Genomic DNA, 23,777 nt, shown 5'->3' with positions numbered 1-23,777 from the left:
CCACAGTATGCAATAGACTGACATGTCTTAAGGTCAATATTAGGTCAAAAATGGCAAAAAAAGAAACAGCTTTCTCTGGAAACTAGTCAGTCAATCATTGTTTTGAGGAATGAAGGCTATACAATGCTTGAAATGGCCAAAAAACTGAAGATTTCATACAAATGCGTACACTACAGTCTTCAAAGACAAAGGACAACTGGCTCTAACAAGGACAGAAAGAGATGTGGAAGGCCAGATGTACAACTAAACAAGAGGATAAGTACATCAGAGTCTCTAGTCTGAGAAACAGACGCCTCACATGTCCTCAGCTGACAGCTTCATTGAATTCTACCCGCTCAACACCAGTTTCATGTACAACAGTAAAGAGAAGACTCAGGGGTGCAGGCCTTATGGGAAGAATTGCAAAGAAAAAGCCACTTTTGAAACAGAAAAACAAAAAGAAAAGGTTAGAGTGGGCAAAGAAACAGACATTGGACAACAGATAATTGGAAAAGAGTGTTACAGATCTTAACCCCATTGAGCTTTTGTGGGATCAGCTGTAAGGTGCATGAGAAGTGCCCGACAAGACAGTCACATCTATGGCAAGTGTTACAGGAAGTGTGGGGTGAAATGTCACCCGAGTATCTGGACAAACTGACAGCTAGAATGCCAAGGATCTGCAAAGCTGTCATTGCTGCACGTGGAGGATTTTTTTGATGAGAACTTTTTGAAGTAGTTTAAGTTTTTTTCAAATTGTAATAGTAATTTTTCACTTTATTAATGTCCTGACTATACATTGTGATCAGTTGAATGCCACTTTGGCGAATAAAAGTACCAATTTCTTTCCATAAGAGCTAAATCTGTACATTATACGCCAGTGTGTGTGTATATATATTATATATGCATCAATGTGCACATCATCGAAACAAAACAATTCTAATAAAGATCTTTATTGAGAATTTAAATTAGATTTACAAAGCATACCAAAAAAGAAAAAAAACAAGGGAAAGTGACCCAAAATACCCGTGTGCATATAATTTTATAAAAGGGTTTAATGGGTCAGCCATAAACACCCCAACCTCTCAAACTCTGTTTTCCTGAGGAAGTTTTGAGCTTCCAAATAAGTCACCACAAGGCTTAAAATAAAAAAAGATACATAAAATTAAAATTCCCTCAACAAAGTAGCTAAATAAAGCAAAGAAGTTCCGAATGCACAAATCTACCTTGCCACCCCCTTAAAATCGAACAAAACATTATAGGTGTGTTTGAGGATAAAATGAAACAAATTAAAGACCAATGGAAGGAGTCAGCGTAGAAAGGTATGAGCTATGTTTGATAAATCAACTACTGAGAAAATTCCCTTCTTGATAACGTGGAGAAATCCCACACATAATTTGCAAGTACTACAACCCGTATATAATGGATTGTGGTTTAAAGAAATTAAAGTAGCCCTGAGAATGTGTATTAGCTACTTTTTATCCCCTCCAAGATGGCAATGCTTTTTTTCCACATACATTGAAAACCTGAGATCAGGCACCAACATGCTTTGGATAGGCAAGTTGTTTATTTGATCCTTTATAAGCATGTATGCACTTAGCTGGGCTCTTGAGCACTGATTAGCTGAAACCCATCTGCCCCAAAAACCAGACAAAACTAACTGTCAGGGAACTTCAGACGTCTGATACAGAAATGGACAAAATAACTAGAACACTCCTTTTCGAAGCAAACTAAAAACAACGAAACCAAAATGGGTACAGGGGCGTGGAGAGATCAGTTTTGGAAAACATGGGTCTGGTTGTCATGAGTCCTCTGTCCCGGAGTCATCATCGTCATAGCAACAGTCTTCACCCTCCTCTTCATCATCATCTATGTCTTCGTCATCATAGTAGTCTTCATAGAATAGGGTGCTGACCTCGTCAGTGGGTGGGGCACGGGTACGAATGCAGTATTCTGCAAGTGTGGTGGGCACCTTGACTCCATCCCTTTCGGCGTCAGTTTTGGTGGATAAAACTTGCTTCCTATCAACAGAGATCAGTTTTATTCAACAGAACAGCACTGGGACCCTTCTCTATTTGTATTACTCCACTTGCGAGTATATACTGTATATGGTTACACAGTAAGAGATTACTAACCTGATGATCTCTGCATACTCCCGATCTTTCCCTTTACTGTCCCTCCATTTGCGGTACATGACGGAGGCATCTACGTTGGCAGGCGAGGAGGTGTTGGGCTCATTCAACAGTGAGATAACACTTAGCAAGATAGTCCTGAAATGGAAGCAGTTATCACTGCAATGGATGATTATATTTGACTAATTAAATAATTGTCTTAATTATTGGTCTCAAATTGTTGAGGCGTAACCGAGATGGGAGAAGATGCAGTGTGCAAACAATTGCAAGGGGAAACTGTGAAGTACACTGCAATAACACAGGCCTTGAATTGGGAACATGTGGAATATTAGTCTGCCTACATAAAATACGTTAAATGATCAAGGACTAAGAGAGTATGTTGTACCTCACGTTCTGTGTAGGGTTCCACCTCTCTGATGGCAGTTCTCCACTCTGTGGATCATCCACTGGTGGGTGCAGTATGGAAATACACACATCTCCATTCTGAAATATTGTAAACTTGTTAAATGTCTATCACGCTTATGAATGTGTCCTGATAACACTCTTCAAAACAATCCTTTATTTTATGAAATACAGTAAAATGTGATTCTATTATGCGATCTTGTAATAAAAAAGGGTCTGTCAATAGGTTAAAATATCTTAATTTTATTGTAGAAATTTGGCATTAAATACTGCTTTACAAAATGTAGCACACAAAGATAACTAATTTTGGACTGGGTTTTGTAACAGATATTTCAATTCAATTCTGATTCAAAAGCTCTCAATTAAATTTGATTCTGATACAATTTGATTAGATTCAGATTCATTTTTGGGTATATTTCAAGTATGATATCCATTTTGTTTATATATTATTAAAAAAAAAAACTCACCTAACAATGTAAATTATACAGGGAACCTTCTAAGTGACATAACGAAAATACATTGTGAAAATATTAAAATTAAATTAACAACAGGCCACAAACTAGTTCAATTGCTATTTATTTAATAGAAATAATAATCAACACAACCAAAACTGAAGTAATCCTGAAAGTAAAAGATCAATCTTAGAATTTAAGAATCGAATCAGTATAGTTCATATGAAGATCGGGATTAATCGATTTTTACCCAGCCCTAATAAATACAATATAACAAAGAGGATTTATGGATCCTGAAGCAGTAGTCATGGTTAAACTAGAAAAAGAAAAGTTTGTGAAGACAAACTTTAAACGTTGGTTTAATAAAGACTTGTCTAAAAGGACTTTAAAAAAAAAAAAAAAAAAATGACAGTAGTTTGTACAGTAACAGTAAGTTTATCAAGCACCATAATTAGGTAAATACATCGAGTTAATTTAGTCGGAAAAGGTAACAAGTTAACTTTGGCAGCTAAATATAAACATAACCCCAATTCCAAAAAAGTTGGGACAGTATGCAAATGCCAATAAGAACAAAAAGGAATGATTTGTAAATATACTTTGACTTGTATTCAAACAAAAAAAACAGTATAAAGACAAGGAACTTGCTTTTTGAAGAGATATAATTTTTTTTTTTTTTCTGAAATTGATGCCTGCAACACAATCCAAAAAAAGTTGAGACAGGGGCAATTTAGGACTAGTAACTGACGAGTTGAAATAACAAGGTGATGTGAATCAGATGTTAAACAGGTGAGGCGATCATGTTTTAGTATATAAAGAGCCCCAATAAAAGCCTAGTCTTTCAAGAGCAAGGATGGGTCGAGGCTCGCCAATTTACCAACAGATGCATCAGCAAATAATCCAGCGCTTTAAGAACAATGTTCCCGAAAGACAAATTGGAAGGATTTTGGGCATTTCACCCTCTACAGTGCACAATGTAGTTAAAAGATTCAAGTAATCCGGTCAAATCTCAATGCGTAAAGGGCTAAGAGGAAAACCACTTCTGAATCTGCGTGATCAGCAATCCCTCAGAAGTCACCATTTTAAAAACAGTCACTTGTCCATAATGGATATCATGACATGAGAATACTTGGGAATACTTTGGTAAAACTTTGTCAGTCAACACCATTCATCACTGCATCCACAGATGCAAGTTAAGACTTTACTATTGAAAAGGAGAAGCCATACATCAACACTGTCCAGAAGTGCCGCTGACTTCTCTGGGCTCTGTCTCATCTGAGATGCAAAGTAGAACAGTGGATTTGTGTTTTTGGAAAAAAACAGCAGCCGTGTTCTCCAGGCCAAAGAGAAAAAGAACCATCCAAGCTGTTACCAATGTCAGATCCAAAAGCCAGTGTTTGTCATGATATGTGGGTGTATCAGCATTAATGCAGAAAGATACAGGTGCATCTCAATAAATTAGAATGTCGTGGAAAAGTTCATTTATTTCAGTAATTCAACTCAAATTGTGAAACTCGTGTATTAAATAAATTCAATGCACACAGACTGAAGTAGTTTAAGTCTTTGGTTCTTTTAATTGTGATGATTTTGGCTCACATTTAACAAAATCCCACCAATTCACCATCTCAAGAAATTAGAATACATCATAAGACCAATAAAAAAAACATTTTTAGTGAATTGTTGGCCTTCTGGAAAGTATGTTCATTTACTGTATATGTACTCAATACTTGGTAGGGGCTCCTTTTGCTTTAATTACTGCCTCAATTTGGCGTGGCATGGAGGTGATCAGTTTGTGGCACTGCCGAGGTGGTATGGAAGCCCAGGTTTCTTTGACAGTGGCCTTCAGCTCATCTGCATTTTTTGGTCTCTTGTTTCTCATTTTCCTCTTGACAATACCCCATAGATTCTCTATGGGGTTCAGGTCTGGTGAGTTTGCTGGCCAGTCAAGCACACCAACACCATGGTCATTTAACCAACTTTTGGTGCTTTTGGCAGTGTGGGCAGGTGCCAAATCCTGCTGGAAAATGAAATCAGCATCTTTAAAATGCTGGTCAGCAGAAGGAAGCATGAAGTGCTCCAAAATTTCTTGGTAAACGGGTGCAGTGACTTTGGTTTACAAAAAACACAATGGACCAACACCAGCAGATGACATTGCACCCCAAATCGTCACAGACTGTGGAAACTTAACACTGGATTTCAAGCAACTTGGGCTATGAGCTTCTCCACCCTTCCTCCAGACTCTAGGACCTTGGTTTCCAAATGAAATACAAAACTTGCTCTCATCTGAAAAGAGGACTTTGGACCACTGGGCAACAGTCCAGTTCTTCTTCTCCTTAGCCCAGGTAAGACGCCTCTGACATTGTCTGTGGTTCAGGAGTGGCTTAACAAGAGGAATAAGACAACTGTAGCCAAATTCCTTGACACGTCTGTGTGTGGTGGCTCTTGATGCCTTGACCCCAGCCTCAGTCCATTCCTTGTGAAGTTCACCCAAATTCTTGAATCGATTTTGCTTGACAATCCTCATAAGGCTGCGGTTCTCTCGGTTGGTTGTGCATCTTTTTCTTCCACACTTTTTCCTTCCACTCAACTTTGTTAACATGCTTGGATACAGCACTCTGTGAACAGCCAGCTTCTTTGGCAATGAATGTTTGTGGCTTACCCTCCTTGTGAAGGGTGTCAATTATTGATCTGTCAGATCAGCAGTCTTCCCCATGATTGTGTAGCCTAGTGAACCAAACTGAGAGACCATTTTGAAGGCTCAGGAAACCTTTGCAGGTGTTTTGAGTTGATTAGCTGATTGGCATGTCACCATATTCTAATTTTTTTGAGAGTGAATTGGTGGGTTTTTGTTTAATGTGAGCCAAAATCATCACAATTAAAAGAACCAAAGACTTAAACTACTTCAGTCTGTGTGCATTGAATTTATTTAATACATGAGTTTCACAATTTGAGTTGAATTACTGAAATAAATGAACTTTTCCACGACATTCTAATTTATTGAGATGCACCTGTATGTAAAAATTTTGGAGCAACATATGCTGCCATCCAGACACTATCTTTTCCAGGGACATCCCTGAATTCCAAACCACATACTACCTGGATTACAAGTGTTTGGCTGTGTAAAATGAGAGTGCAGGTGCTAGACTGACCTGCCTGCAGTCTTGATCCGTCTCCAAATGAGAATGTGTGGCACATTATGAAGCGCAAAATATGACAACGAAGGCCTTGTGCAATTGCAAAGCTGAAGACCTGCATAATTGATGAGGGAAAATTCTGCTTGCTAAACTTGTGTCTTCAGTGCCCAAATGTTTAAAATGTGTTATTAGAAGAAACGGTGATGTTACACAGTGGTAAACACTCGATTGTCCCAACTTTTTTAGGAGCATGTTGCAATCACGTGATTTGAAATGAGTGTATATAAAAAATAAATAAACAAACAAACAAACAAATTAAATTCACAAGGTAAAACAACAAATAATGTGTTGTACTTTCTATATATAGCACTGGGCAGGGGCGGACTGGGAAGAGAAATTAGGCCCCGTTTCGCGGCCGGCCCTTTGGGAAAAGTCCCGGTTCTCCCGATGGCCAGTCCGCCCCTGGCACAGGGTGAATAGAATTTACAAATGCCTTTTGTTTTTTGCATACTGTCCAAACTTTTTTTGGAATTGTACTAAATTGTCATTTATATCTATAAAATTATTATTTATTTCTATAAATAACTTTAGGTTCTGTTCTTAATGAGAATTTTGAACATTCACGCAATAGTTCAAAACTTTAGTTATTAGGTAACACTTTACAATAAGGTTCAATTTTAAGGTTCAAACTAACAATAACAGACTAATATATGCTGTAAAAAATACATTTCTCATTGTTTGATCATGATACCTAATGCATTAACTAATGATAATGAATAGAACCTTACTGTAAAGTGTTAAAAAATAATGGTAACAAATAAATGCAGATGAGGCTGCAGTTGGTTGGTTTGTGTAATAGGCTAACCTCATAGATGTTGGGATGCCACATCTTGGTGAGGAATCTGAAGGCAGGAGGAGAGTATGGGTAGTCAATGGGGAATTTGATACGTGCCTGAAAAAAAACCCAAAAAAAAAAACAGATTCATCAGGGTAAGGAGATAACAGCACATTATCTGACATTGTGTAAGATAAAGTACTGAGCCCACTCAATGGAACAATATTCTTCACTGAGTAAACACTACAGGTACCAAGAACTCTACGATACTGTATTAGCCTTGTTATATAAATGCTCACAAGTAGTAAATAAAAGGAAATAAACAGGCTTAAACATGTTCTATGGTGCATTCATTGGTTAAATGGTACAAAACTGCTTAGGTTCATTACAAAATGCCCTTATTGTTGGCACCTTGGTGTGTTTTTCATTTGAGAATCTCTGATTTAGCGGAAAGCCTATTAGGAGTAAAGCTACCATCTGCATTGCAGCCAAAACGGCATATAAACTGAACTGTGGCACAACCTAATAATACCTCCTTTATTTGGACAGCAGTCCAAACATTTCACAGCAATGTCGAAATATACATACACTATATGGCCAAAAGTTTGTGGACACCTCCTAATTAACAAATTTGGTTACTCCATTAAATCCAGTAAAGAAAAACCTTAATTTTTCTTTATGTAATGGCTTGGGCTTTGTGTGCTTCCACATTTGTGGCAACTGTTTGGGGATAGCCATTTTCTGTTCCAGCATGACAATACCCCTGTGAACAAAGTGAGGTCCATATAGAAATGGTTTACAGTGTCTGGCGTGGAAGAAATTGACTGGCCTGCACAAAGCCCAGACCTGAACCCCACTGATCACATTTGGGGTGAACTGGAACAGCAACTGTAAGTCAGGCCCCATCGACCAACATCAGTTCCTGACCTCACTGATAGCAAATCCCTGCAGCCATGTTACTACATACAGTATAGTGGAAAGCCTTCCCAAAAGAGTGGAAGCTGTTATTACAGCAAAGGGGGAAATTGATGCCTAAGGTTTTGAAATCAAATGTTCATCAAGCACATATGGTGTCCACAAACTTTTGGCCATATAGTGTATCATCAACATACAGCTGAAGTCAGAAGTTTACATACCATAGCCAAATATATTTCAACTCAGTTTTTCAAATTCCTGACATTTAATCATAGAAAACATTCCCTGTCTTAGGTCAGTTAGGATCACTGCTTTATTTTAAGAATGTGAAATGTCAGAATAATAGTAGAGAGAATTATTTCTTTCAGCTTTTATTTCTTTCATCACATTCCCAGTGGGTCAGAAGTTTACATACACTATGTTAGTATTTGGTAGCATTGCCTTTATATTGTTCAACTTGGGTCAAACATTTTGGGTAGCCTTCCACAAGCTTCTCACAATAAGTTGCTGGAATTTTGGCCCATTCCTCCAGACAAAACTGGTGTAACTGAGTCAGGTTTGTAGGCCCCCTTTGCTCACACATGCTTTTTCTGTTCTGCCCACAAATTTTCTATCGGATTGAGGTCAGGGCTTTGTGATGGCCACTCCAATACCTTGACTTTGTTGTCCTTAAGCCATTTTGCCACAAATTTGGAGGTATGCTTGAAGTGCACTAGTCCCTCCTGCAGCAAAGCACCCCCACAACATGCTGCTGCCACCCCCATGCTTCACGGTTGGAATGGTGTTCTTCAGCTTGCAAGCCTCACCCTTTTTCCTCCAAACATAACAATGATCATTATGGCCAAACAGTTACATTTTTGTTTCATCAGACCAGAGGACATTTCTCCAAAAAGTAAGATCTTTGTCTCCATGTGCACATGCAAACTATAGTCTGGCTTTTTTATGGCGGTTTTGGAGCAGTGGTTTCTTCCTTGTGGAGCAGCCTTTCAAGTTATGTTGATATAAAACTGGTTTTACTGTGGATATAGATACTTGTTTACCTGTTTCCTCCAGCATCTTTACAAGGTCCTTTGCTGTTATTCTGGAATTGATTTGCACTTTTCGCACCAAACTATGTTCATCTCTAGGAGACTTCCTGAGTGGTATGATGGCTGCCTGATCCCATCGTGTTTATACTTGCGTAGTATTGTTTGTACAGATGAACATGGTATCTTCAGGCGTTTGGAAATTGCTCACAAGGATAAACCAGACTTGTGGTGGTCCAGAATATTTTTGAGGTCTTGGCTGATTTCTTTTGATTTTCCCATGATGTCAAGTAGAGGCACTGAGTTTGAAGGTAGGCCTTAAAATACATCCACAGGTACACCTTCAATTGACTCCAATCAGAAGCTAAATTAGGCTTGACGACATTTTCTGGAATTTTCCAAGCTAATTAAAAGGCACAGTTAGTGTATGTAAACCTCTGACCCACTGGAATTGTGATATAGTCAATTAAAAGTGAAACAATCTGTCTAAACAACTGTTGGAAAATTACTCTTTGCATGCACAAAGTACATGTCCTAAACAACTTGCCAAAACTATAGTTTGCTAATATGAAATCTGTGGAGATGAATTGTATGTAAACTTCTGACTTCAACTGTAAGTATAAAATTTAATCAGTGTGAGAGTCTGTAGCGTAGGCTTTATGTGAGTGTTAAAATGTTTAGGTAATGTGCCATAAAATATCCAGGTTATATTTACAGTCTACTATTTAGAGTCCCCCAAAAAATTTTACCATGTGAAATTTCAAGTAATGTACTAATGAAGTAAATTTAATGTGAATGGTGATTGACGTTGCATGTATGTATATATCCATGTATAAACAAACCCTCTACAAATACGCACTCTTTTCAAATCCTTCACAATCTGTAGCAAGCTGAGCCTGGTGCCTTTCAATACAGTGGGCGATGGGTGCTTGCATACATACAGACCACTTCACGACCCCCACACCACACATTTACTGATTTGGCATGGTCAGCTGGTGTGTTTCAACTCTTGAAGGGGGGGATGGGTATGCAAAACCAGCAATGAAATGCGCACGCGCACACACACACACACACACACACCTGTGCATATCAAGTGATACACGATTCCTGAAACCCAAGAAGCGCAGTGCAACTTTCAAGCAAGCAAGCCTATTAAACCTCAAGTAGGGATCCGTGTAAGAAGGTAACGGTATTACGTTTCGCCAGAGGCAGCTTACAGAAGCCCTTCGCCACTGTGCATGACCAGACACATAAGAGCAATTGCAACAGTCAGTGTGCCAAGCTGCCCTCTATGGCTACATTACCTCACAGCCAAATGACAGCAACTATACAAGCATAAAACCAACAGCAATAGAGTTGGGAATGAGAAATGGTACTTATTCAGACCGGTTATTTAAAATACAGGAATTAAATAATTTATGACTTCCACCAATGCGTACAGAACACTGTACTAAAAATTCTCAATGTTTTTGATGCTGAATCTACAACACCACAGCAAAAGAAATTATACTTAAGCTGGGTTTGCAGTTTGAATTGAGATGATGCAATTTGAAAGACTGGGCACCACCAAATCATAATGCGATAGACAACACATCTTTCTATTACATGCAACAAAACAGTGACAACCAATAATTGAATGTGTGCCAAGCACTGACGATGAGGTACCGTTCAGACCCATCGTGTTCTTACATAAAAAAAAAGCTAGATACATCACAAAAAAATAACGCAAGTGTCTCGAGACGAGGTTTTAAAAGGTTTAAGTTCTTTTTAACTTGACAAGGAGTCTAAAATACACAGTGCTCCTGCACAAAGAAAAACTGCATAGATGCAATAACGTGTTCGATGTGAACGGCCCCTTAGGTGGTCTTTAGAAGTTATGTCTTGCTCTCTTATCAGCATCTTGCAGCATAAGCAATGCGTTTTAAAATGCTGTATCATGTTAAAAAGTGTTCAATTCTGAGAAGCGTGTCAAGATTCCCAAGCACGTTCAGTTCCATTTTGTTGTGCTCCGTATCGCGTCCTGTTTGAACAGCACCTATTGCAGCACTGGGCTCAGATACATGCCGTTACCATGGTTAGGTAGTCGGAGCTGCAAACCTTGTGGACTTCAGAGACAACGTCGATTTAAATATCTGGTGATCACCTATGTCTTGTAGCTTTTTTTTTCCCCCCAAACTGAAATAATGTCTTTAAAATGTGAATATACTTCAAACTTTGGTAATATTAAAGTGAAACATTCAAATTTAGTATCTCAGCCTCGTTGACAGCCCTAAACCAGTGTAGTCCAATTCACGACCAAATGACTATGAGCTGGTTCTATTTAATGAATCGGTCACAAAGTTTTCAGTTATTGTTATTGGTTTGAAACCGTTTAATAACTAACTAGCTCATTGACTTGGAGCAGTTATTCATAGCTGATTGTTCGAATGACATTTTGTAGTTGAAGATACACACCACGAACAAAGATGGCAGGATGCACGTTGTAGTACTTCCTCAAAAGAACTAAAGGAATTGCTAATGAGTCGTTAAAGTGATTCACCCAAAAATGATCACTCATCATTTACTCACCCGTATACCATCTCAAACTCATGTGACTTTCTTCTGCAGAACTCAAAGATCATTTGAAAGACATACGAGTTAATATCCATACAATGCAAGAGCGCGTGTAAAACCTTTTGCACGTGTCAAGCGCAAGGAACTGTAATTGAGCTTCTCTCATGAAAGCCCCAAGGAGAATGCAGATGGAAAGGTTTATAGAGAACAACAGAGTTACATCTGTTTCTCACCCAAAACTGATTGCGTCACTTTAAAAGACATGGATTAAACCACTTGAGTCATATGGATTACCTTTGTCCTTTCATGAGCCTGGAAGTGTTTAACTCCATTGATTTGCATTGTATGGATGTGAACATACATCTTTCGAAATATATTCGTTTGTTTTCTGCAGAAGAAAGAGTCATACGAGCAAGAGAGAGCATAAGAATGAGTAAAAGAGGAGAGAATTATCATTTTTGGGAGCACTATTCCTTTAAGGGACCAGAATCGTAACACGTAATCAGAACCATAAACATTAAATTCCTTATGATTTCCAACCCTAAACAGGACATGGTTGTTTCTGTTTTACGATTTCCTAAATACTTTGTACAACTATATGACTTCACAATTCCACTGGCAGTGTGAAAGTGGTATGGTGCACAGTTATGGGTTCTTGGAAATTTGATGCAGCTGTAAATTAAACTTGGTGAGTGAGCTAACTACTGCATTGTAATTAAATGCATTTGGTTTACATGAGCAACTGATTCCAGAATACACTGATATCTGCCTTACGTAATGTATTTGTTTGAAGTAAATGCAAATTACAGTTTGAGCTAGCTTGAATAAGAGTTTTTTGTTTTGTTTTTTTTGGTAAAAATATTGTCTTGGAGAGTGACCTAAAAATAAATCTCACTCCTACAATCCCATTGGAGAGGAAGAGAAGAAATGAGAGGGAGACAACCCTATGGATACAGGCTGGTATGGAAATAAACCAAGTCATCATGGCTCTAACTCTCCATGAAAACACTGTCCTGTTCTCCCACACCTCTGCTGCCCTTCCCTCAAGTCTACCAGCCTCATCGTCTTCTGGTGACAGCCCTTGCATCCTCCATGCCCGCTGATTGAATAGAGGAAGCATTAGAGAGAATGGGGAGACTGTGTCCTTGAGGAGAAAGTATCTTCGGGGAAGACATACAATTGAAGTCAGAAGTTTACATACACTTAGGTTGAAGTCATTATAACTCATTTTTTAACCACTCCACATATTTCATATTAGCAAACTATAGTTTTGCCAAGTCGTTTAGGACATTAATTTTTCCAAAAATTGTTTAGACAGATTGTTTCACTTTTAATTGACTTTATAACAATTCTAGTGGGTCAGAAGTTTATATACACCAAGTTAACTGTGCCTTTAAGCAGCTTAAATTCCAGAAAATGATATCAAGCCTTTAGACAATTAGCTTCTGATAAGAGGTGTACCTGTGGATGTATTTTAAGGCCTACCTTCAAACTCAGTGCCTTTTTGCTTGACACCCTGGAAAAATCGAAAGAAATCAGAAAAAAAATTGTGGACCTCCACAAGTCTGGTTCATCCTTGGGAGCAATTTCCAAATGCCCCAAGGCACCATGTTCAACTGAACCAACAATACGCAAGTATAAACACCACGAGACCACGCAGCCATCATGCCGCACAGGAAGGAGACGCATTCTGTCTCCTAGAGATGAACGTAGTTTGGTGCAAGTCAATCCCAGAACAACAGCAAAGGACATTGTGAAAATGCTGGAGGAAACAGGTAGACAAGTATCTATTTCCACAGTAAAACGGGTCCTATATCAACATAACCTGAAAGTCTGCTCACCAAGGAAGAAGCCACTGCTCCAAAACCGCCATTAAAAAAAGCCAGACTAGTTTGCAAGTGCACATGGGGAAAAAGATCTTACTTTTGAGAAATATCCTCTGGTCTAATGAAACAGAAATGGAACTGTTTGGCCATAATGACCATCGTTATGTTTGGAGGAAAAGGGGTGAGGCTTGCAAGCCGAAGAACACCATCCCAACCGTGAAGCATGGGGGTGGCAGCATCATGATGTGGGGGTGCTTTACTGCAGGAGGGACTGGTGCACTTCAAGCATACCTCCAAAGTTGTGGCAAAATGGCTTAAGGACAACAAAGTCAAGGTATTGGAGTGGCCATCACAAAGCCCTGACCTCAATCCAATGGAAAATTTGTGGGCAGAACTGAAAAAGCGCGTGCGAGCAAAGGGGGCCTACAAACCTGACTCAGTTACACCAGTTCTGTGTGGAGGAATGGGCCAAAATTCCAGCAACTTATTGCGAGAAGCTTGTGGAAGTCTACCCAAAACATTTGATCCAATTTAAACAATTTAAAGGCAATGCTACCATATACTAACAAAGTGTATGTAAACTTCTGACCCACTGGGAATGTGATGAAAGAAATAAATGCTGCAATAAATCATTCTCTCTACCATTATTCTGACATTTCACATTCTTAAAATAAAATAGTGATCTTAACTGACCTAAGACAGGGAATGTTTTCTATGATTAAATGATAGGAATTGTGAAAAACTGAGTTTAAATGTATTTGGCTAAGGTGTATGACGTGCTTCCTGACTCATCCTCCGCGTGATGCGCGACCTTACCAACGAGCTAGCTTACGTCATCCCTGTCACGAGCGCACATCACACAGATGTACGGAAGCGAACACTTGTAGTTAAAAAGTATAAGTATTGTTTTATTTCTATAAATAATCAATCGTTTGCATTCAGAAGAACTTTGTCGACTGGAGTCATGTGGATTATTTTGATGCACCCTAAATATGCATTATAGGCCGCCAAAAAATGGAGGACATTCACTTGCATTGTTTAGAGGAGGCAGCCTGAAATGAAATCCTAAAAGTCCTAAATTCTGTTTTGATGAAGAAAGAAACTCAGATACATCTTGGATGGCCTGAGGGTGAGTAAATTATCAGCAAATTTTCATTTTTGGGTGAACTATTCCTTTAAGTCTCGGTCACATTAAACCTTGCAATGCGAAATTCTACAGGCAAAGAAGGTTGGGCTGGATGTGAAGCGAGTAACCCGCATGTGCAAAATTTGCAAAGGGAAACTTCTTCGCCACTAGAAGTCCATCAGGTGAAATTCTTAAACGTGCAGATGCCCATTAAGAAAACTGTATTTCGGCTATGGAATTTCACTGTGCAAGGGTAAATGTAACACAGCCTTTATGCTGTGTTCTATTCCAACCTCCTACTTGGAAAAGTGCAATAAAACGTGACTTACATTTTAACTTGGAAACTGACCGAAATGAGGGTATGTGACATCATGCGAACATGGCAGCATGCAGGGAGATGTACAGTCAATAATAAACATTCACTTAAATAAAATTACATAATTATGGCTGCTGATTTAACACAATGTAATAAATTACATTAAAAAAACAAAACAAACACTTAATCATGCCTCCTAACCTGCATGTACATTTAGTAATACAAGTAATATTTTCAATTAAAAGAATTTTAATATTTGTTTTTACAAGCTGCGCCAGCAGTGGGCAGCCAATGCTTAATCTTAATATCTGAGCATTTATATATGTTAGGGCTGTCAGTTTAACGTGTTAATTCAGTACAATTAATTATATAATAATAACACGCAATTTTTTTTTTACACAATTAATCATGTCCATGGACCATAATAAGGAATGTTCCTACCATCGGAGCAATTCAAGCTTGAAGTACCACCAGTTTTCAGCAGGGAAGTAAGCGAAACTCCAGCTGTGTAGGCAACCCACAGCTGTACAGAGAACAAACCACACTTACTGAAAGCAGACAGCATGAGAAAAGAACACGTTCTTGAGTTCAAACACTGCTGTACAGAGCGTAAATCTAAACGCAGAGATATACAAGACATGTTTTTCCTAAGTTGCAAACAACCTTTAACTTGACACAGCGACTTAAATAGCATGTATATGATGTGACGCAACCAAAGTGAGACGCTCCAAAAGCATCCTTCTGACGCAGGTGTACATTGACGCTTCCTTTGACAAGCACTTTTAATACATTTCAGACTGACTGACGAATTTATTTGCAAAATGGGTTGTTGTGAACTGTAGGTCAGTGTGATGGCCGTGGCCAATAATTAGACAGTACAAGGAATAGGGCAATGACAAAGAATTATTTCATTTCTCCTCAGCAAAAGCAGCATTCAAGTCATCAGTCTTCAGAAAAAATAAAGGGAAAACAAATAAACCAGGCTTTCAGATTATAACTGTATTCCTGTTTAATAAAGTAACAACCAAATAAAAAAAATAAAAACACAAAAACAATATCGACCAATAGGTCAGTAGCCCATGATGGTAAAGGACAAACAGACGACTGTGCTGAACTAAGCTAACAGACAAAATGACTCTCGCCTTGCTTTCACTCTACCAAACACAAATTAAAAGTATCAAAATAGCAATTTACTCAAATAACCCCAAACATAATCATCACATTTTAATCAACATACAAACAGAATTCTAACTGTCATAATACAGCGTCTTTACTTGCTGAGCTACCCAGGCCCCCTCATCCTTGATGTTCTTAATAAACTGATTTAAAATCATATTGTCCTGTGTGAATATTTCACCTGGTATTCATGTTTTAAATTATACTTTGATTACAAAAAGACAACCACATTAAACTTTAAAATAAACAATTAACTTAAACATTGGTAGAGACCAAATAATATGTGCGGTGTGCTACACATCCATCACAGCCAGTGTTTGGCTTATTTTCAGTTATATGGAAATAAGCAATATATTGGATTCTAAAGCCAATTTTTGTATTGTCTTTGTCTTATCAATGGTTTACTCGTCTGACACAAAAATATATTACATTTGAATTATCTGAATTATGTTTTTATAATATATATTTTAATTAAATATCTATTTATTAATTAATCATATTTTGAATTGTTACTTGAGGGGCTTTCTCAGATAATAAAATGCGATTAATCAGCCTACCATGTAATTTTTTTTTTTTTTTTAAAATCAAATTATCGATTGACAGCCCTAATATTATATTTATAATTTAATATTTATATTAAATTTACTTTTCTCATCAAATATATATATATATATATATATATATATAGCGATTAATTCGATTAAGTAATTGGCATGTCATGAATTCAATTAAATATTTTAGTTGATTGACAGTCCTAAAAATAACAACCTGTTAAGTAAACATTTGTAGAGACAGGAGCATGCACGCTACGACTGTTATGACCCACTGGACTATTTCTCTTCAGGACTTAAGACCATAGTCCTTCAGACTCGAGTTATACAAATGAAGGTATCTCCTGACCACCTCACACACGCACTCTAGACGTGCACATCCACCGTTGTTATTTTTACCTTTGTCGCCTGTTGTTTACCGTCAATTAATTCTAGCGCTTCTTTGTGACAACAATGGCTCAAATGTGAGTGTTGCCACCTTGTGGACACACTAATTAGTGCAAATAATTCCAGGCACATGCGCATTCTGCTCGTTCAAAGATGCGCGGTTTGAAAAATTGAGCTGCGCGCGTTTAGTGCTCGCACACTCTGCTGATGATTTAAGTCAGGTGTCCAGAGCGTCCCCATTTGACCGAAGTATACTTTGGGCTGTAGTTCTTTTGTCCACCGGAATTTGTGGAAATATGTATTTTCAATGTTTTGTAGGTTGAGCGATCGATACCCAAGTACACAGCACTACATCAAATTGAACAGAGTACTTCCGTCCCTCGCAGCCTACATTTTGTTAAAGTCAAATTAAAGCTGCTTTATGGAATTTCTGTACCAACAAATGGAACCGCAAAAACAATGACCGTTTTCAAAAGAATTCGCAAACACTCCTCCCCCATTTACCACTGTTTGGTCAAACAGGTAGTCCCACCCACTCACGCCATTATTTATGTCGGCCGCTCAAACAAAAAGCAATGTTGAACGTACCACAAATTGAACAAAAACTTTTTTTCCGTACACATTTGATTTTAGGGGAAGGGTTAGTATTGTTTTGCGTTGCGCAGTGTGTTGAACATTAATTTCTTGAAAAAGTTTAGCCATTACAGTGCCATACCAAAACATACATATCCAGCCACTTTGAAGGGGTTAAATGTTGCTGATACTGTGGGTTGAGGGGCTGCCAACTCACTTCTCCAAACTCCTCCTAGGCACTAAGTTAAGTTAGAACAGGCACAGTATGTGTCAGTCTCCATTTATCTGAACTCTCATTTTTCTGTGACATTCCATTAGCCTGGGGAGGGTATGGAGTAACATGACTCAAGCTGCCAGGCTGAGTCAAGCCCAGCCAAGTCCAGCTCGCATCACCTGCCAAGGGCCTGGGTGTGTGCATGCTACAGTGGAAGTACCAGGGCCCGGTTGCACCAGCTATACGTACATTACAACTTAGCCTAGTTGTGGTGTAAATGGGCAATAAGCCGCAATTTACTCACTACTAAATATTTGAGCGTTGCACCATTAAAATTAGGTAGAACGTAACCCTACGTATAAACTAAACATTTACGGAAGACTCCGACCAGGAGTAACGGATGGAATAAAAAAGCAGACTGATATTTAATGACATCAATGAGCTCATGTTTCACGTGACAGGCTCCAATCCTTTCAACATACATTACACTATAGAGAAAACATTATGTAAAAAACTTCTTCAGCATGAAACCGATATAACGGTGCACTTTCCTGTGTATGGTGTCAAATTAACATATATGAAATATATAAGATATTAAAATTAATAAATGTCTATTTTTCCAGCCTGTTGTATAAGTAATTATTTATTGTCCCTTATTCGTTTTAGATAGTTATTGAATATTGTTATTTACATAGGCTAAATATACCATTAATGAAATCTTGCTTTATTACGTATCGTATTTTAATGGGGATATCATTAATTACAGCAGACAGTTACGTGCGCAAACAAGATCAAACTGAAACTGACGGCTTCTTAACAGTTCTGTGTACAAATGTCAAGGCTGTTTATTGGATAAATACAGATAAACGTCATATTATGCAACTATGCATTAATTTACAGAGCGCTTACGACTTACTAGGCAAGTCTTGCCTAAAACAGGTGGTGCAACCAAATTAAGCACCGACTTAGTTACAAACAAACTAGTAGTTACTAAGCCCTTAGTGTGAACTTTACGTCTCAACTTAAGCGAGACCTTACGCACAGCAGGTGCAACCCTACCCAGGTGATCAGCAGTAAACCCTGCTACCTGTCAGCTCAGTGCCACGTGAAGCCTGCTTAAAGGGATCCCACTCATGAGAACTTAATGACTGCGCCAAATCTCTCCTAGCTAGGAAATGTAAGCTAGCAAACACTGACGCTGGGGTGGGTGGTATAAGCAAAACCTTATCACAAAAATAACTATATTGTGATAACAGCATATATCAAGTTATTTTTGCAGGAAATTCAATGGGGGGGAATGGCCAGTAATTTAAAGGTCCAGTGTATCATTCTGTGCATCAAGAGGCAACAAGCAGAATTGCAAAAATGACTGTTTTCAAACAGGTTTCCCAAACACTCCCCCTATCTGCCATTGGTCAGCAAGTTGTAATGTTGCATGGCAAATATAAACAACTAAGCATCACGTTGTGCCAAGCATCCTTTATAAAGTTATTTCCCATCTTGACTTGTTTGGGACACGTACCGCTCAGTATTTTTGCATTACTACATTTCTTTGTCACACTTTCATGTTTTTTAAAATAAAATGAAGTAGTCCAGTCCCATAAAAGAGGTGCAAAAACATCCTATTGTGGTATGAAGCAAAGTATAGCAAAATCTCTACAAGCTGACACCTTTCTAGCGCCGCATGGTTTATACCATTACACTGCCCTTATTGACACTAAAATACAAAAACTTCAGTTTTTTTATACGATGATAAGTCCAGAGCCAGCATATACATCTATATACGTTTTAACATAGGGTAAAAAGCAGAAGGGAAACCCGTCTGGGCCAGTGTAATGGAAGGAAGTTATGGTTACTCATCTATTCCTGTTGGAAGAGATGCTGACAGAGTCCCAGGGCTGACCTGCTTCCTTCCTCCTCGGCAACAAGCAGATACAGTTTTCCACATCAGAGGAAAACAGAACAGTTTGTTCTTTTGGGAGAGAATTTTCACAGCTATGCATTGACAGCTGAGACTTATCTTCAAAGGTTTAGACAACAGGAAAGGAAATTCTATTGCTCAATAATGGGAAAATAGGATACAATCTGAAGAATTGAACAATCAGCTATACTGAATATTCACAATATACTCGTGATGACTTTGCTGCAAATATAAAATTAAGCAACATTGTGAATATTGTGATTTTACAACACTTTTTTTCACCATTTTAAGCCATTTCAGAGCAAATACAGAAAGATCACTACATAAAATAATGTCAAATGGCTGAAAGAATTTTGTGATGCAATTTGTTTTTGCTAAATCGCCCCACTATTAGAAAGTTCATAGCCTATTACATTTGCTGTTAGTCCAACTCAGGCTACCATGAACACAGTAACTGAATGACTCCAATGTGTCCAGCAGGTTGGTGGCCTGGCTGTGCACAGGGGTTGGTTGGCTTGCATGCTGGCCAATGACAAACAGGCATAGCTATGAAGCCGGGCTAAATATAACTGGCATTGTTGTGATCTGACAGAGTGACTTTGCTCAGATGCCAAGCAATTTTCTGCCACAACAAAAAATTACTATAGTAGTTTAATCTCATTCACATCATTCAATGTTCAATCAAGACTAGCTATCAAGTTCCCTCAAACTGCGTTTGGAAAAGGACTGATAAGCAAATGGAAAACTAACAAGTGTCGTCTAGTTCTGTATTAAAACTACAATTGAGGCTAAATTAGCAATTTCATTGGGAGAAAAGATAAAAGCACTTGTTAAAGAAGTAAATCTGTAATACAATTGTAAGGTATATTTAGCCATAACATGTTAGAAACTAAATTTTGGCATGATAATGCATATGGAGAATGCTATGCTTGTTTTTAAGTGCACTATGATTGAGCAATACAATTTTTTTTCAGAAAATTATAGGTCCTTAGAAGAACCTTGCTAGACATAAAATTCTCCCTGTCATACAACCTATATATTATGCGTTTCGAGTTATTGCATTGGTCTGTGGACCTTCTGCACTATCTTTGGTTTTACCAAAAACAATACAGATTAAAGAAATTTCAGAGACAAAAAATAAAAAAATACAATAAAATTAGAAAATGTGATCACATTTAGACTCAAATGTGCCATAACACAAAACTATTGACAGCTGGACATATAAATATGACTATTTTAGTAGACTGAGGTGTGTATTCCAGTGAACTGCTTTAAATATCTGACTGAGATTAAACATACAAAACACATCAAGTTCTGCAGCTTGAAGCCAACAATGTAGTCATTGATTTAGGGAATGAATGTCCAGCAGAAAATCTTGAAGAAACGCTCTTGCAGTTTATTATCATTTATTTTACAGACAACTGTAAAAAAAAAAAAAAAAACATTCCTTCTCAGTCCGAGAACAATGAGTTGAAATGCAAGTGACGGAGGTGAGTGTAAAGCACAATGAGGAACAAAAGAGCAGTTCTTTCATCGAGTACAGACCAAATGTTTGACGAGTCGAACGTTCGAACGAATCAAACGTTCGCTTTTATAAATTTTAAACCCACAAACGAACATTTGTAACGTCGAGCTTGTTGTTGACGTCATAAACAATGGTGACAAAACAAAGAGCTCACGTTTTCGAATGCTCGAATGACGCGTGTATACACATCATAAAGAAATTCGAATTCAGCTCGATTCGAATTCGCACGTTCACGTATTCGAATAAAAACACACGCCAACTCTGTTAACAAACGATCATTTGGTATTAACTGTAAACTGTTCCAGCTACAGTGAGCGGAAACTCACCTTAAAATAGCCCCCTTCATAATGCGTGTTGGGTGGTCCGAATATCGCAACTTCCCAGTTGTACAAGTCCGACTCGTCGACCAAAGTTATTTTGAAGCCTTCGACCGGTTCGTCCTGGAGACTTTTCAGCTCCAGCATTAAAGCCTTTTGGGAACTCGCAACATGATGATGTCCATGATGAGCCATATTCCGAAAACAAGTAGCAAACTGTTTTCGGAAAGCAACAGTCACAAACAACTTCGGAGTATTGTCTTTCGTTAGTTCGGTGCACGGACGCCGTTTGTTCGATGGCCAAACAAGCTCAACTCGTCCACGGTGAGCCAACAAACCCGATATAAGTCACTCCTTGATGACAATTTATGATTAGCGATTACCAGCCGCTCTCGCGAATGTGTTGTTCATGTAGGGCATTTGAAGTTCAAACTGCCCCTCGTCCCTAACGATACTTAAACGTGTTTTAAATTAACCAAGCGTTCCGACGTTAGTAAATAAACATGGGCAGCTTGTTCGCGGAGTGTGACGAGTGTCTCGCCCTCCCTCAACCTCACACTATAGGACACTTTGCCTACAGCTGTAGTCCACGTCCCTCCTAATGCACCTCCTGCAACCAATGGAAGGCATGAGTGCACTAGTCTTTATAAAGTTGCTTAATCCTGTGACTGAAAACACTACAGAAGCAATAACTTTTATTTGACTATGCTTTTTAAACAAAATATTTTAATTACAATGCTGAAATATGGCTTATACTATATGATGATTAGCATATGGCATACATACACTAACAAAAAAGTTGTAGGCTATGGTACGATCATGATTATTTTTTTATTTTTTTTTTTACTTTGATTTGACCATGGTTTTCATTAAAACTCTTAAATATGGGTTTTTACTATATCATTACCAGTGTTGGGTGATTAAATTACTACTTTTTAGTAAAAAAAAAAAAAAAAACTTTACCTTTGAAATTCTTGTAATTAGATTACAGCTACTGCCTTACTTTTAAGTACATTAGTTGAGTACATACATTTCTAAAAAAATGTATTTATGTAGAATACATTTGAAACATAAAAGTGCATTCAAAAATATTTCAGCCCGTTTTTAAGGTTTATGCATTTCAATTTCAATAACAAAGATTTCCATGAAATTAAACTAAACTAAATTAAATTAATAAAACAAACTATTTAGGTTGTTATAATTAATTTTATTAAAGATTTCTCAATACAATTTGATGGATTTCTGTTATGAAATTGAAATGTGTAAATCTAATAATTATCATTTATTTTTTTGAGTGTAGACATTTTGAATTCGTTGAGCGGAAAAACAAACTTTTCTGTGAAAAGTGTGGGAGTGTGATTAAAAGTAAATAACTGATAATTCATTAAAGTAATCCAATTACAATTTTAGAGACTGAAGTAATTGGTAGTGGATTACTTTTTTGAGTAACTTACCCAACACTGAACTGGAATGTCATTCAGTAACATACCTATCCCAAATTCAGTAAGCTCAATGGTACTACAATAGTGCCATGGTATTCTTTAAAGTACTTTGGAACACAGTGTAAATACCATGATAAATGAATATGGCAATCATTCAGTATCGTACCATGATATTACCAACTGATAGTATTACTGTACCAACTCTTATGGTAACCATAGTTTGTCAAAATACCATGTTTACTAGTTATTATTACTACTAGATATGAATAAATATGACATCTCCTTCCAACAGTTTCAGAATCATTGTCTTTTTTATTATTATTTGCCAAGTTGTCAGTTTTAAAAAGCATTCAAATACATATTACTTTTTTTTTTTTATTAGTATTTGGTTAATATATAGGTATGCATATACAATATGTGTGAATGTTTGCTTATTTTTCTACATTTCTTTTGTTACTTTTAATATTATTTTTTCAATTTAAAATTTTTTATTTAGGATTTTTAAGATACATTATTTTAACGCAGTAACTTTCTGTGACTTTTAATGTCTGATATGTGAAGCGCTGAGCGACACTTGACGTACAAAAGGTGCTATACAAATAAAATGTATTATTGTTATTGTTGTAACAATAGCTAAAGTAACTGTGATATTTTGTCACTATAGATACCATGGTAAATTAAGGTAAGGGATGGTACTACCACATACTTTCATGTAAGGGTATACTATTTGAGTTTAGACATCAACTCTTATTAAATTATACAAATAACATTTAGGAGTCACAAGAGACCCTGAAATAAAAGAGCTGAGAAATCCAATAAAGCTCTACATATGTTGGTGTATATAAAAATGAGGTTTAAATGTAAACAGCAAGATGGAACATTTGGGAAATTAATTTTGATCTTCAACATGCATGCTTAAAATGCAGAAAATGTGTACAAATAGAATGTTTTGAATAAAAAAAAATTGAAACACATCCAGTAT

The 23,777-nt window shown here is 37.4% G+C and overlaps 1 protein-coding gene across 1 annotated transcript; it reads right to left on the bottom strand.

Moving 5' to 3' along the window:
* Positions 1-926: 926 nt before the first annotated feature.
* LOC127439314 (ubiquitin-conjugating enzyme E2 R2-like) lies at positions 927-21,919 on the bottom strand. The gene is made up of 5 exons (XM_051695588.1): positions 21,363-21,919; positions 6,959-7,045; positions 2,494-2,591; positions 2,112-2,246; positions 927-1,997 (listed from the first exon to the last, which is right to left on the bottom strand). The coding sequence occupies exons 1-5, from the start codon at positions 21,546-21,548 to the stop codon at positions 1,778-1,780; spliced, it is 726 nt and encodes a 241-aa protein (XP_051551548.1). The 5' UTR covers positions 21,549-21,919; the 3' UTR covers positions 927-1,777.
* Between the last annotated feature and the right edge of the window lie 1,858 nt (positions 21,920-23,777).

This window comes from Myxocyprinus asiaticus, chromosome 50 (genome assembly GCF_019703515.2).
Source record: "Myxocyprinus asiaticus isolate MX2 ecotype Aquarium Trade chromosome 50, UBuf_Myxa_2, whole genome shotgun sequence".
In the NCBI taxonomy this organism is placed as follows: domain Eukaryota; kingdom Metazoa; phylum Chordata; class Actinopteri; order Cypriniformes; family Catostomidae; genus Myxocyprinus; species Myxocyprinus asiaticus.
This window is presented reverse-complemented; position numbering and strand designations above follow the sequence as displayed.